Source organism: Zosterops lateralis (genome assembly GCF_965231275.1).
Source record: "Zosterops lateralis genome assembly, chromosome: Z".
NCBI lineage: Eukaryota > Metazoa > Chordata > Aves > Passeriformes > Zosteropidae > Zosterops > Zosterops lateralis.
Window position 1 is genome coordinate 3,845,321 of NC_139800.1, and position 12,340 is coordinate 3,857,660.

At 45.1% G+C, this 12,340-nt stretch overlaps 1 protein-coding gene across 2 annotated transcripts; it reads right to left on the reverse strand.

Annotated features, from left to right (window-relative positions):
• Nucleotides 1-7,703: 7,703 nt before the first annotated feature.
• DMRT2 (doublesex and mab-3 related transcription factor 2) lies at nucleotides 7,704-11,951 on the reverse strand. Of its 2 annotated transcripts, XM_083883794.1 has the most exons (5): nucleotides 11,928-11,951; nucleotides 11,827-11,889; nucleotides 10,776-11,140; nucleotides 10,541-10,643; nucleotides 7,704-9,015 (listed from the first exon to the last, which is right to left on the reverse strand). In XM_083883794.1, exons 3-5 carry the CDS (start codon nucleotides 11,127-11,129, stop codon nucleotides 7,964-7,966), a joined length of 1,509 nt encoding a protein of 502 aa, XP_083739920.1. In that variant the 5' UTR covers nucleotides 11,130-11,140; nucleotides 11,827-11,889; nucleotides 11,928-11,951; the 3' UTR covers nucleotides 7,704-7,963. The 2 variants fall into 2 exon arrangements, with proteins under 2 accessions (XP_083739920.1, XP_083739919.1); XM_083883793.1 differs by lacking the exon at nucleotides 11,928-11,951 and having other exon boundaries at nucleotides 11,724-11,889.
• Nucleotides 11,952-12,340: the final 389 nt, after the last annotated feature.

A 12,340-nucleotide genomic window follows, 5' to 3' on the forward strand; every position in this document is an offset into this window, starting at 1 on the left:
TAGTGCCCAATGCTCCACGGCTTTACTCTCTATTGTTTTTAGTTCAAAATCCCTGAGCCACTCTCCTCTGATTCTGAGCAGGTAATTTCATGGACTGAAGAAGAGTTTTATCCCAAAAACTTTTTTCCTCTCACTTCTTTGCATTGCAGAGCCTCTGGTTAAAGCCTTCATCCCTAGCAGAACATGCTCCCTCACTGCTACATCTGCAAATTGTTAGTCCAGACTTGCTGCTCATGTGCAGGACACAGCAGCTTTGTATGCAAGTGGTTTTGCATGGAGGGGATAATCCACTGTCTGTAAAAAACTAAAGCTTTTTGATGGAAAAATCTCCATCAGCAGGCTCCAAAACTGGCTGCCACCCACTCACTGGCTGTGGCAGCAGCTGGCTGTCCCCCTGCAGCCAGGCTGACACTCAGGTTGTGGCTGTGCTCTCCCTGCCCAGCTGGAAGTGTGTGGGTGCTGGATCACTAGCCAGGACCCTGTTGTCATTCCCTACTTTCTCAAAGGCCAGGAGCAAGGTGGAACTCAGGCAGGGCTCACCTACCAGCCCCTCTCGTCAGTCTTGATCTTGTTTTCTCTTGTGCCTCTGTGCCACACAGAGACAGTTTCCAAAGAGACCAAGCTACCATATCTCCCTGTGCACATCCTAGAGGTAGACTGAAGGCTAAGCAATTTCAGCATGAAGCCCTGCCTCCCCAAATTCAAATCCTAGACCAGTCTACCTGAATGAGAATGGAAATAATTTTTGACCATATCTCCTGTTTCTCCTTCCATTTATAAAAGAATAATAAGGAAAGGCACAGTGAGAGATGGGATGGACATTGTGTTTGAAGCTGAGGGAACTTCTCTATTAAAGATTTTTAGTTGTGCTCTAACATAACTACCTCATCTGGAGCCCAAGATGAAGTTTCAGCATCTCTTTAAACCACTCAGGTTTGCTTGGATGTGCAGCACAATTGGTGATGTGCTTTGAGAATTTCTCAACTATTCCTTTCCTTACTTTAAGAAGAATTTCTTTAATTCCAGTGAAAATGGTGGAGGTATTGGGAAATGCAAGTTTTTCATTACGTGCCCTGAGTCAGAGTGGCCTGGTGGACACTGAGCTGACCCAGTGTGCTCTTTGGCAAGTATGTCCAAGAACACCCTGGTCTGTTTTTGGAAGCTTTGCCAGCTCGTGGAAGGAACTGGTCCCTCCTCTCTGGATTACTGTGTGCAGTGCTGGATTCATCAGCACAAAAGAACATCCTGGAGTGAGTTCACAAAGGTACCCTGAATATTGTTAAGGCTCTGGGGTGTCTCTGATATCAGAAAAGGATGAGAGAACTGGGCCTGTCTAACCTGGAGAACAGAAGTCTCAGGGTCTCAGAAGTCTCATACCTTAATGACTGTATATATATCTAGTGGGAGAAAAGAAGATAGAACTTATAGTGGTGCCCAGGACAGGAATAAAGACAACAGGCATACACTGGAATACAGGAAATTCCACCTAAATAAAAAGTACTTTTTTCCTTTGCAGAAACAATTCTTTTCCTTTCTAAAAAGAAAAAAAAATCCTAAAAGATTTTTAGGATTCCATCCTAAAAGAAAACAATCTTTTTCTTTTTGCAGGTGCTCAAACACTGGAACAGGCAGCCTAGGGAGGCTGTGGAGTCTCCATCCTTAAAAGTAGCTTTAATCCAATATGAATGTAGCCCTGAACAGCCTGCTTGGGCAGGAGAGGCACTGAGCTCCAGAGCTGTCATCCAGCCTCAGTGCCACCACTCAATTCTACCCTGAGGTTCTATCACACAGCAGTAAGCTCCAACCACTAAATATGTTTGAGGATAGACTAGAGGAAGTAGTACTGCTTTGAAGTACAAAGACAGTTGAAATGGTAAAAAGCATAAATAAATATTCTAAATTAAATGAAAGATTCAATAAAATACATTTTTTTGCACATGGGTTGAAGTGTACGAGACCTGTACATTTGTCATCTCCAAGGCACTAAGATCTTCTGAAGATGTTCTTTTTTTTTCCCTACTCTCCATTCACACATTCTGCTCCAGGTTTAAAATTTCCTGAAAGGAAAATGTATTGTAAATGTGTAAAAAACCCTCTGCATTTACCAATACATAGTTTACACTAAGGTTTTGGGTTTTCTCTCTGTATACATAGTTCTGGTCTTTCTAAATCTCTGTTCCAATGGTTCTGTGACTACTTATAGCCTCTTCCCACAGAAGATGAGCTCCAGTGTGATTTTCACAACCCAGAAGCAAACCATCCCTGAAGGTGGACAGTTCACCCACACCCTCTGTATGACTTTAAAAAGGGGAGATTGGCCATGGCCAATTCATAGAGGAGGTTCCGTGGGTAGATGAGAACCAGGGAGGGTGTAATGGGTGCCACTATTAGCTCTTGAGATACGAATACAGAAAATATATCACATATGGTAGTAGTTCTACTTACCTGTTTCCTGTTCAGCTAAACTAAAGAAATTACTAGTTCAAGCCCAGATTTGGCTAAACACAGTAAGGTGTAGATGCAGAGGCTCTCAGCCAGACAGTGCTATCATAAAATGTAGCATTCCTAAAAACTTTGTATCTCTTCTAAAATTATTTCTATATTTCCTCTTGCATGGATAAGTGGATAAGCCCCTTACTGGGTTCCTGTTGGTGTACACATCTGTAGGCTTGCCATGCAGGTTTTTTGGTTTTCCTTAGGTGGAAATTAGTATTTATAAAAATGGGGGAAAGCCCATTGCCCTTTTCAAATGTAATTTTTCGTTCTTCAAATTCTTCCAACATCATATCTCAACATAACTGAATATGAGAAACCAATTTTTTTTTTCTCTTGGTTACTGTGGAAGTTTTGTTTATTAAGAAGGATGATTCCTCCCATAAAATACCAACTGGTTCTGTGTCTCCAGTCACAGTGACATCCCTTACACTGCTTTCCACATGCTTCCCCAGCAGACCCTCTTGTATGAGCCACTGTTTGTCCAGGTTTCAAGGCAAGCAAACAGAAAATAGCTGATCACTACTATCTGAGTTAAAGGAGGAATTACAAGGACTTTATTCTATTCAACCAGCAGAAATTCAGAGGAGAAACTCAGTAATAAAGTGGGAATCTCATACCTCATGGTCAATAACTCCTGGTGCTAGCTTGCACATCAAGCTCAGTTGAATGGGAAGTGTTTGGTACAGAAACTGAAAATTTGGTCATGCAAACAAGCTCTCAAATTAAAATAAGAACATACCTCCCTGTTTTTACACCTAAAATAAAGAAACTGAGCAAGTGTCAAATTCTCTGATTCTAGAACAACGACAGCTTGGGTTTGGTTAATGCTCAAGCTCCAGAGATGTTAACTATGTTTGGACTTCTTCCTTCACAGTTGGCCAAAAAGTGATTCTTTTTATGACCACAAGGAGATGAGGAGCTCTGCAAAACTCGGAGAAGTATTTTTCACAGCAGAAGGACAAGCAGACAGCACAGGGCTGTCTTATTCTCAAGCCAGAATGCAAAGACATTCCAGGTGATGATTCCACAAGCTTTTGGGTCTTGACACCAGCTGAGTGATTTGTGTCTGGTTATCCAGTAATCTTGCCTGGATCTTCCTCAATTCCAGCACCACAACTTGCTGCTTCAAAGACATCCAAGACAATGGACAATTTTAAGGCAGATTTTGTGTAAGGCATTCAGTGCTTGTGCAGTCACCTCTGAAAAGCCAATGCCTGAGAGAAAACTCACCCTATTAAGCAGGGAGTCTCTCCCCACTTTCCACAGCCCCATCACAATTTTCCTGTTCTCAATGCCCACGAGGACAAGCACTGCCACTTCTTTGCCTTTACCTCCCCAGGCCAGCCTAACATCTGCACCACAAACACTGAGGCTAAATGCTTTCCTTGCCAAGGAAGGGTACTGCCACCCACTTTCAGGAGTCCACTTCAAAAATTTGTAGTCAGGCTCCAGAAACTGAGTATGTTCAAGGGTTGCTCTTATACCAAAGATGCCAGGGCAGAAAGAGGCAGCTATCCCCTGGGCCAGGGGAGTAAGGCCAGGCAATATCCAGGTACTCCCTGGGGTGCAATTAATTCTGAATTCCTCTAGTTGTTTACATTTATACCCCTCTATGCATTTATAAACATTTTTTGTCTCAGCATGCCTATGGAGGTTCTGTACTCCCAACAAGTAGTTGGTTGTCTCTGATTGTGCCATCACTCAGGAATGGTATTTTGCAGACCTAATGAATAATTGTTCTTCATACTACTCTCCACAGCTGTTTTGTGCTCCATAGCCAGCAGAGAACCTTGGTCTCCTGTCCAAACCCCAAAAGTTGAACCCCAGGAAACTGAACTTCCCATGTTCTACCATTACATGATAAAAGCTCTGCAACCTGACACCCATAACAACAGCACAAATGTGAATCTTGTACTCCAACCAGCTACACTGTACAGGAGACACAGGCATCCACACACCCAAAAATGCCACAGAAATTGTACTGAAGAAGCAGAGAGCATGGGGGCCATAAGATATTTTACCAGATTACTTACTACCAACAACACAGTGGCTTGCAGTGAGTACTAGACAATTTCAGAGCAATGCCTTCTCCTCTTTTCCACTAGAGAAGCTGTTGGCTTAAAGAGTGCTCTACAACCACTGTGATTTTTCCTCACATGGAAAATCACTGTGATTTTCAATGTGAGGAAAATAACATGTTAAGTATATGCTATCTTGCTCAAGCTACTAATTATCCTCGCCATGAGAAATGGACTTTTTACACGCTTTTAATAAAGTAAAGGGAAAAAAAGAAACAATAGGGAGGCAACAAACTTCCAAGATGAATGATAAGTAGGGCCCAGGGTCTATGAAAGAAAAGGAAACTAAGTACAGGGTGATGTAATGGAACTGTAGCAAGACAAGAGCAAGTGACTGTAAGAAATGCTGACTCTGGTGACACTCGTTTGTTATCAGAGCAAACAGTTTGTCCAAGTCTCATCTCAATTTTTTCAAAGGGTAATAGAAATATCACTGCTCTCCTGATGACTGGTATTTGAGTAAAAAATCTGGGACATACATATATCTAACAGTGTGTTGTCCTGGGTTTGGCTGGGGGTGGGGAATGGAAGTAATTTTCCTCTCAGTAGCTGGTACAGTGCTCTTTTGATTTTGGTATGAGGATAATATTGATAACACACTGATGTTTTAGTTTTTGCTCAGTAGTTCTTCCCCAAAGTCAAGGACTATTCAGTGTCCCATGCCCTGGCACTGAGCAGAATCTGTGAGGGTGCATGGCCTGGACAATTGACCCAAACTGCCAAAGATGTGATTCCACACCACAGAATGTCATGCCCAGTGGCTGATTTTTTTCTGGGAGATGGGGTGGGTATGGGTCAGTGGGTGGTAAGAAATTGCATTGTGCATCACTTGTCTGTCTCCAGTTTTATTCCTCTGTCTCTCTCCTTTTCACTGCTATGACATTACAACTATTACAGAATAGTTGTTGGTGTCGTTACTGCTATTATATTTTATTTTGTTTCAGTTATTAAACTGCTCTTATCTCAGAGTTTTACAGGGGTTTTTTCTGATTCTTCTCCCCACTCTGGAGAGGGTGGGGGAGAGAGTGAGCAGCTGCATGGTACAAATTTCCCAGCTGGGGTTAAACCACGACATGTGTGCACATACAAATATCAATATATACTTATAAATACAAATGCTTGGTATATGTTCAGGATTTGAATTTTTTCAGGTTGGTTTTGTTTGGTTTTTTTTAATTCAGGGTTTTTTTCAGCTTTTTTTTTTTTTTTTAAGGTCAAGAGGTGCCAGTCTGTCAAAGTGTTTTGGTTTTCTGGTCTTTTTTATTAGGAGATAAATAAAGTCAAGATTATTATGATTGCCTGGAAAAATATTTCAGATGTAAAACTGAACAATGTTAGATGCACACATTGTCAGGCAGAAAAAATATTTCGGTGGGACTAATTCCAGTACCTTATATTAATTCGGTATATAGATTGTTGAACTTTCTTTCTTCTGTGATCCTAGTTTATACCAGTAGCTCAAAAACCAAAACAAATCATACTTTTAAAAACAAGGAAGTCCTGCTTAAGTAAAACTCCTTTTTATATTTAATGTTCAACAAAACCAAACAAGGAAACAGTGGTGAAAGCAAACAAATATGAATTATGAAGAATATCTCTCCATTTATTCCAGGTAAAAGCTGCTTAAGTTGGTCTGACTGCTAAACAGATTTACAAGCAGATTCAGTTCAAGCAAGTTAAAACTCCCTCTAATGGCAACTGGATAAAGGACAGACTGAAAAAATTTAAAAGCATCTCACTGGATTTGAAACCTATTTTTCACTAAGAAAATGTTGGTATGAATTCTTTTGAAAAGTGAGACTTAAGCCAGTGCCCAAGATTCTTTTAAATTACAGCTTTTAACCTTCCTGACATAAAGTTTTTATGAGCTTTGTAAGGTGCGTTATGCAAAAAAAATTGCACTTTATGTAAAATGTGTTTTCTCTAACCTGTCTGTTGCTTTAACAAAACTGCCTTAGGAAAGCACTCAGGACAGATGACCTCTCCTGTACACAAAAAGGGTCGTGGTATTCTGCAACACCACTCCCTACAGCAACACTAAACACTCAGAGAGATGACTTCACTACAGAATCTGGAATTCACAGGCAAAATAAGCATTTAACCTGTGCAGGGAGTGTAATAAAGTTTGAAAAAATTACCTTCTGCTCACAAATACCGAGCAGAAATTGTCCCTAGAAAACCATGAAAATTAAGAATGAACATCAACTCCTCTCAATTGGATGAGCACCGTGTGCAGGATTAAAATGTTAAGGAAAGAAAGTAGCTAAGGGGTTGCCTGTTAGTACTAGGTAGATGTGCTGGCAGCAACATATAGCGAAAAACTTAAAAAGTCATCAGTTTAGAAAACTTCATCCTCTTCATAGTGAGACCTAGCAATGCTTTTTCCCACAACCCTGAGGCAATTTCAGTTCTCAGATAATTTCTGTTGGATATTCTCCTTTATTGCTGTCTTTATTTTCTATCCCTACACACATACATGGGATTAAAAAAACCTGAGAGACCATTATTTGATTTCTCATCAGCAGTAATGATTATGTGCAGAATTTTTACAGCCTGGAGGTCATTTCAATTACTACAAAACAAGAATCTCAGGCTCTTGCTGGTCAAAAGTGAAATGTCCTCAGAAGGGAAGAATTCAAGGGGGTAGAAATTTGAAGTGAATTGAACATTAAAAAAAAAAAAAAAAGTAAAAACTAATTCTAAAAAGCAGACTTTTTATTCGAAAACTGATCTGTAAAAAATGCTGAATTTTTATCAAAATCTGACTAGAGACATTCCCCTCAAAACCAGACTAGTAACTCTTTAGTAACAGAAGTTTTACAGAGAGGTGTGGAATAGACTAGTCTTTTGTGCTAGCCTGCACTCCCCCTTCAGAATAAGAAAGGCATATGGAATCTGATCCAAACCTCACATAAATAAAAATCTTGTGAATTCACCCTAGCCTACGTGAACTGTTGTTACCTCTTCTCCAAGTTACTGGAGGTTCAAAGGAGAAACGACTGCTTATCCCAGCAACTTAAGTAGTAAGTACATTTATAATGGCAGACAAAATAAAAAGTGTATTTTGCAAGTAGGGCATACTTGCCTGCAAGATGCTAGAGACACGACACAGATCAGTCTATGCTTGTAAGTAAACTCATTTTATTGAAGGGCTGCTTAAAATAAAAACACTTTACAGTCTGTACATGCAGTTTCAATTTTTAAAAAAATTAAATTTGCTTTTCAGAAAACATGCATATTTATGTACATCATTTTGAAATAAAAGAAAGCATTACCATTTACTGCAGAAATTCCTCCTTTAAAAAAACCTTTTTAAGAGATAAGGCAGGCAGGAGCAATTCTGCAGAAAGCAAAGCTTAGAAACTCTCTACTCTGAAGGCAAAGTTTATTCATTCAGAGCCATTAGTAACAGCAGAAGAAGGTCGTTTAAGGATGGACTCAACTGAAAACGACAGCGGCTCAGTCGCTGAAAGTTTTGTCGTGGGCTGCTTGGCCCCAAAGAAGTCTTTTGCACATTTGTCTACAGTGAACTTGTATTTCTGGCTCTCTTTGACAGCACACTCCCTGTACTTCTTAGAAGCATCTTCAAAAGTCTCCTTCACAAAGGACATTCTCAGCTCTGTCGTGGGGGCGCGGGGAAATGTCTGATGGAACAGCGACTGGAACGCGCTGAACTTGAGCGGCGCAGGGGGCTTGGCACTGCCTTTGCTGATCTTGCTTAGCGCCTGTTCCTGAGGAGACACGGAACCCTTGTCAGAAACCTGGGAGAAAGTCCTTTTTGGAGGAGAGAAGGCTGACCTCTCACGAGCTTCCTGATGGAGGCAGACCATTTCGTTACGGGGCTGCTGAGCGTCCCGCGCGTGGGTCAGAGCAAACGAGTTTTCCAGTTTTGGAGGCACGACGTCGTGCTCAGTGTTTGGACAGTCCTGACCCTGTGAGACCTTGGCATCCCAACCCGTGCCAGGTTTGAGAGCTTGGACAGCAGTAGCGTTCAACAGGCATTGCTGGTAGAGGAGAGCATCACTAATGGGGGCACATTTTGGCCACACTAAGAACCTAGAGGGCAGGGGGTACTGCCTGTAGGTGGTAGCTACACTGACATTTGAAGAAATCAGCTCCATGTTGCTGGGTCCTGAGTACTGCATCGTCAGATCGAGGCAGGTTGGCAAAAAATTGGAAAAGTCCTTGTTTGGGTTATCAACTTGAGCAGCGTTGAAGGCAGTTTTATAGGGGCTGTATTCAGCTCCACGCACCATACGGTTGGGGAGGAAAAGGGCTTGTGTGGCTTCCAGCATATCCCTCTCTTTATACTCTCTCTCTAGCATAATGTTCTCCAGCTCCTTGTCAGCAAAAGCCCGTCTCTTTCTCATCCTGTCACTCACAGGAGGTGGCAAGGCTGAATTCCCTCCCAGGTAGGAGTCTGCTGGAATAGGACGATAACCTGGAACAACAAAGCAGCATCAGGAATTAATTCCCTTGAGAAAAACATTAAAGCTGTGTCTGTACAAACCTCCCTGAGCCAGCCCCACCAAGCACTGTGCTCTTGCCACAGACCCTGGGGACACCACCAGGACACAGAGGCTTAGCAATCAGTCAGTGCAGATAAGCAAGCCCTGCTTTTTTTGACATGTATAAGGTGCCTCAAAGCCAGCTGATCAGTAGTTTTTTTAAAGAGGTGGTTCCAGACAAGCAAATCAAGGAGGGAGAAGGAAAAGGAAAAAAAAAAATAAATTAAAAAGGCAAAACCCTACTGTGTATTATGAGGCTTAAGGAGAGAGATAACCATTCACTTTTAACACATATGGAAAGCATTCAAATATTTTATTTCTGCTGAACTAGGAATTCAATAAAACATAGAAATTCAGTTTCCAGCCCATTCAGTTACCAAGCTACCTGGCTTAATTTAATATAATAGATAGGGTCCAACCCTGTTTGCTCTACCCAGACAAGTAATTCCATTGAATTAATGGAATTTACATTGAATTTACATGAGTCAGGAGAACAGGATTTTACCTGTTTTCACCTCCATTTCTCTCATACAGGTTTCCCCTTTTCCAAGGAAGATACCTATATCTACAGCTGGTGTCTTTTCTATTTTTTAAAGATGAATCACTATGTACACACTGCTAGAGAAGGCAGAAAATCCCAAGGAGAACTAGGAGAAAAGAAAAAGACAGTTAAGATAAATTAGAGGAAAGAATACAGGAGACTTTTTGAAATAATGAACTGTAGATGTAAATTAGAGGTTTCTAAATATTGATATTAGAACATTAATTGAGTTTAAACAGGCAAAGAAAAGAGCTTTTTATTTCAGAAAAAAAAATTGAATTGAGAAGTGCAGTGATTTACAGGGATATGGTTTAGAAAGTAATTAAAGCAAACATAGGAATAAATACGTGCACAATCCTAAATGGGATTGTGGTGAAAGAAATACAGCCTTTCACTAAAATCCCAATCTTTAAAAGGTCATTATTCCACAATTAATATTTTCGACAGTGAGAAAATTAAGCATCTTATTTTGCAGCTCTCACTATTGCTAATGCCACAAACGGCACTGCTGCGTCAGGCGTTCAGATTAAAAAAAATAATAATAATCAATTTACCCGTTTGCTGATTAAAACACCCACGAACAAACCACCCCGCGAATAAATTTCCCTGGCGCTGCAAAAACGCCGCTGGGGAGCCGCGTAAAAAGACTGCGGGATTGTAACAGTAACTCTCAAATTTCAAACTACCCTCGCCAGCATTTCAAGCATTATTTTGGGCGCAGGGAAGGCAAAGAACTGAAATTCTGCCACATCTATCCCAGCCCGGAAGGGCAGGAGCCTCCAGCGCTGGTTAGGGGAGAGTTTTAGCGATTATTTGGGGAAAGGATGCTGCGTTCGGGCGGGATGTGCGGGTCCCCCCGGGGCTGAGCGGGGATTCCCCGCGGCGGGAATCCGCGGAGGGGCAGGGGATGCTCTCACCTTCCAGGATGCTCTTTGCCAAGAGGCTGGGCGCTCGGACGTGCCTCTGGTAGACGGCTTTGCGCTCCAGGCTCGCCTGCTTCCCCGTCAGCCCCTTCTTGTCCTGAGACAGGGATGGGACAGCGCCGTCAGACCCGGGGCCGCCCATCCCATCCCATCCCATCCCATCCCATCCCATCCCATCCCATCCCATCCCATCCCATCCATCCCTGTCCCAGGTGTGTCCCCGGCTCACCTCGGTGGCCTGCTGCCGTCGGAGCGCCACCTGCGCGGCCATGACCCGCTGCCGCTCCACCACCAGCAGGCAATTGGCGCACTGGCAGTCCCGCCAGCGGCAGAACCGCTTGTGTCCCTTCAGGCAGGACACCACGCCGTGGTTGCGGCACCGGGCGCACTTGGGCGTGCGGCTCAGCTTGCGCGGTTCTCCCCGCCGCGGGGCCGCCGCTGATGCCTCTGCCGCCCCTTCCTCGCCTTCCTCCTCCTCCTCCTCCTCCTCCGGGCCGGTGTTCCCGCGCGGTGCCTCCTCCTGCTCCCCTTCCAGGCTCTCCACGTCGATTTCCCACTCGGTGCCGGCGCGTTCCTCAGCCATGGCTCCAGCAGCTGTAGGAAAAGGGTCAGGCCTCCCGCCCCCGCGGGAGCCGAGGATTCCCGCCCGGATTCCGGGGTGCCCGTCGAGATGTGCCCCGGCCGGGGAGTCAAGGCAGAGCCCGCCTGGGGTGTCGTATTGCCCCTTTACCGTCTCTTGCGCACGACCCGTGCGGGGCTCGGTTTAGCCAGGACGGACGCCTCCCTCTTCCCCTATTCCCTCCCTCTCTCCCTCCCTCTCTCCCCGGGAATTGTGACACCCCGCTCCAGGGAGGAGCGCGTCTCCCGCAGCCGAGGATGCGGCAGGAGCCGTCCCGGGGCGATGCAGCGCTACGACTCTGCCCGGCCTTAACAGGATCCTGCTTATCACAGAGTCCTGCCCATTACACAGGATCCCCAGAGCGCTCCTGCCAGCTGCGCCCAAACTCGGGAGAGAGACAGGCAGAGCACAGCTGGACTTCACACACCGCCGCCGCCGCCCGCTCCAGCAAACCCAAGGCGGTACGAGCTCCTGGAGCTCTCTGCTGCATCCTCAGACCCGCACCTGCTCCCCGACGACAATTCCTTCCCTTCTTTTCCTCCCGCGCACGGCACTTACCGAAGAAAGGCAGGTGGTGCAGGGAGCGCGCAGCAGCCCCTCAAACCCCCGTCGCTTGCCCCAAAACCTGCTCGGGAAGAGGAGAAACTCCCTCTCCCCGCACCTGGAGGGCTCACAGCTCCGCTGGGTCGGGGTTGGGGATGATGCCGCGCGGGGTCCGCCGCGATATCAGCACCCGTTCGCGTTATCAGCGCCCGTCTGCGTTATCAGCGCCCGCCGCGTTATCAGCGCCCGTCCGCGCCGCCCATTGGCTGCCCGCCCCGCGCCCGCCGCTCCCATTGGCCGGCGCCGCGCTAAGCCCCGCCCCCCCGAGGGGAGGCGTGTGCCCGCGGGTGCGGAGCGGACACGGGAGCGAGCGCGCGGCGAGGGGCGAGTTTGAGTTTTGGGGCCAGAAAAGCCGGGAAAAGGAAAGAAAAGGAGAAATTACGGAAGAGCTGGGCTGAGTTCAGCTAAGGGCGTCCCTCTAGCCCTGGAGCGGCCCGGGGGAGAAGGTTTAAAAGCCTCAAACAGCCCCCGCGATTTTCGTTTGAGGTTGTTCCCGCTGCTTGACCCGCTAGTGGAAGGTGCTTGTGATAATGGTGGTTTTTTCCTAGCCTGAAAAGGCGGCGGGATCCTTT

Excerpts from the sequence above, each read along its gene's own strand:
- DMRT2 (XM_083883794.1), bottom strand. The coding sequence starts at position 11,129 with ATGGCTGAGGAACGCGCCGGCACCGAGTGGGAAATCGACGTGGAGAGC. Across the intron at positions 10,644-10,775 it reads GACGGCAGCAGGCCACCGAG|GACAAGAAGGGGCTGACGGG; the intron begins GTGAGCCGGGGA and ends TCCCTGTCTCAG. Across the intron at positions 9,016-10,540 it reads GGCAAAGAGCATCCTGGAAG|GTTATCGTCCTATTCCAGCA; the intron begins GTGAGAGCATCC and ends TTGTTGTTCCAG.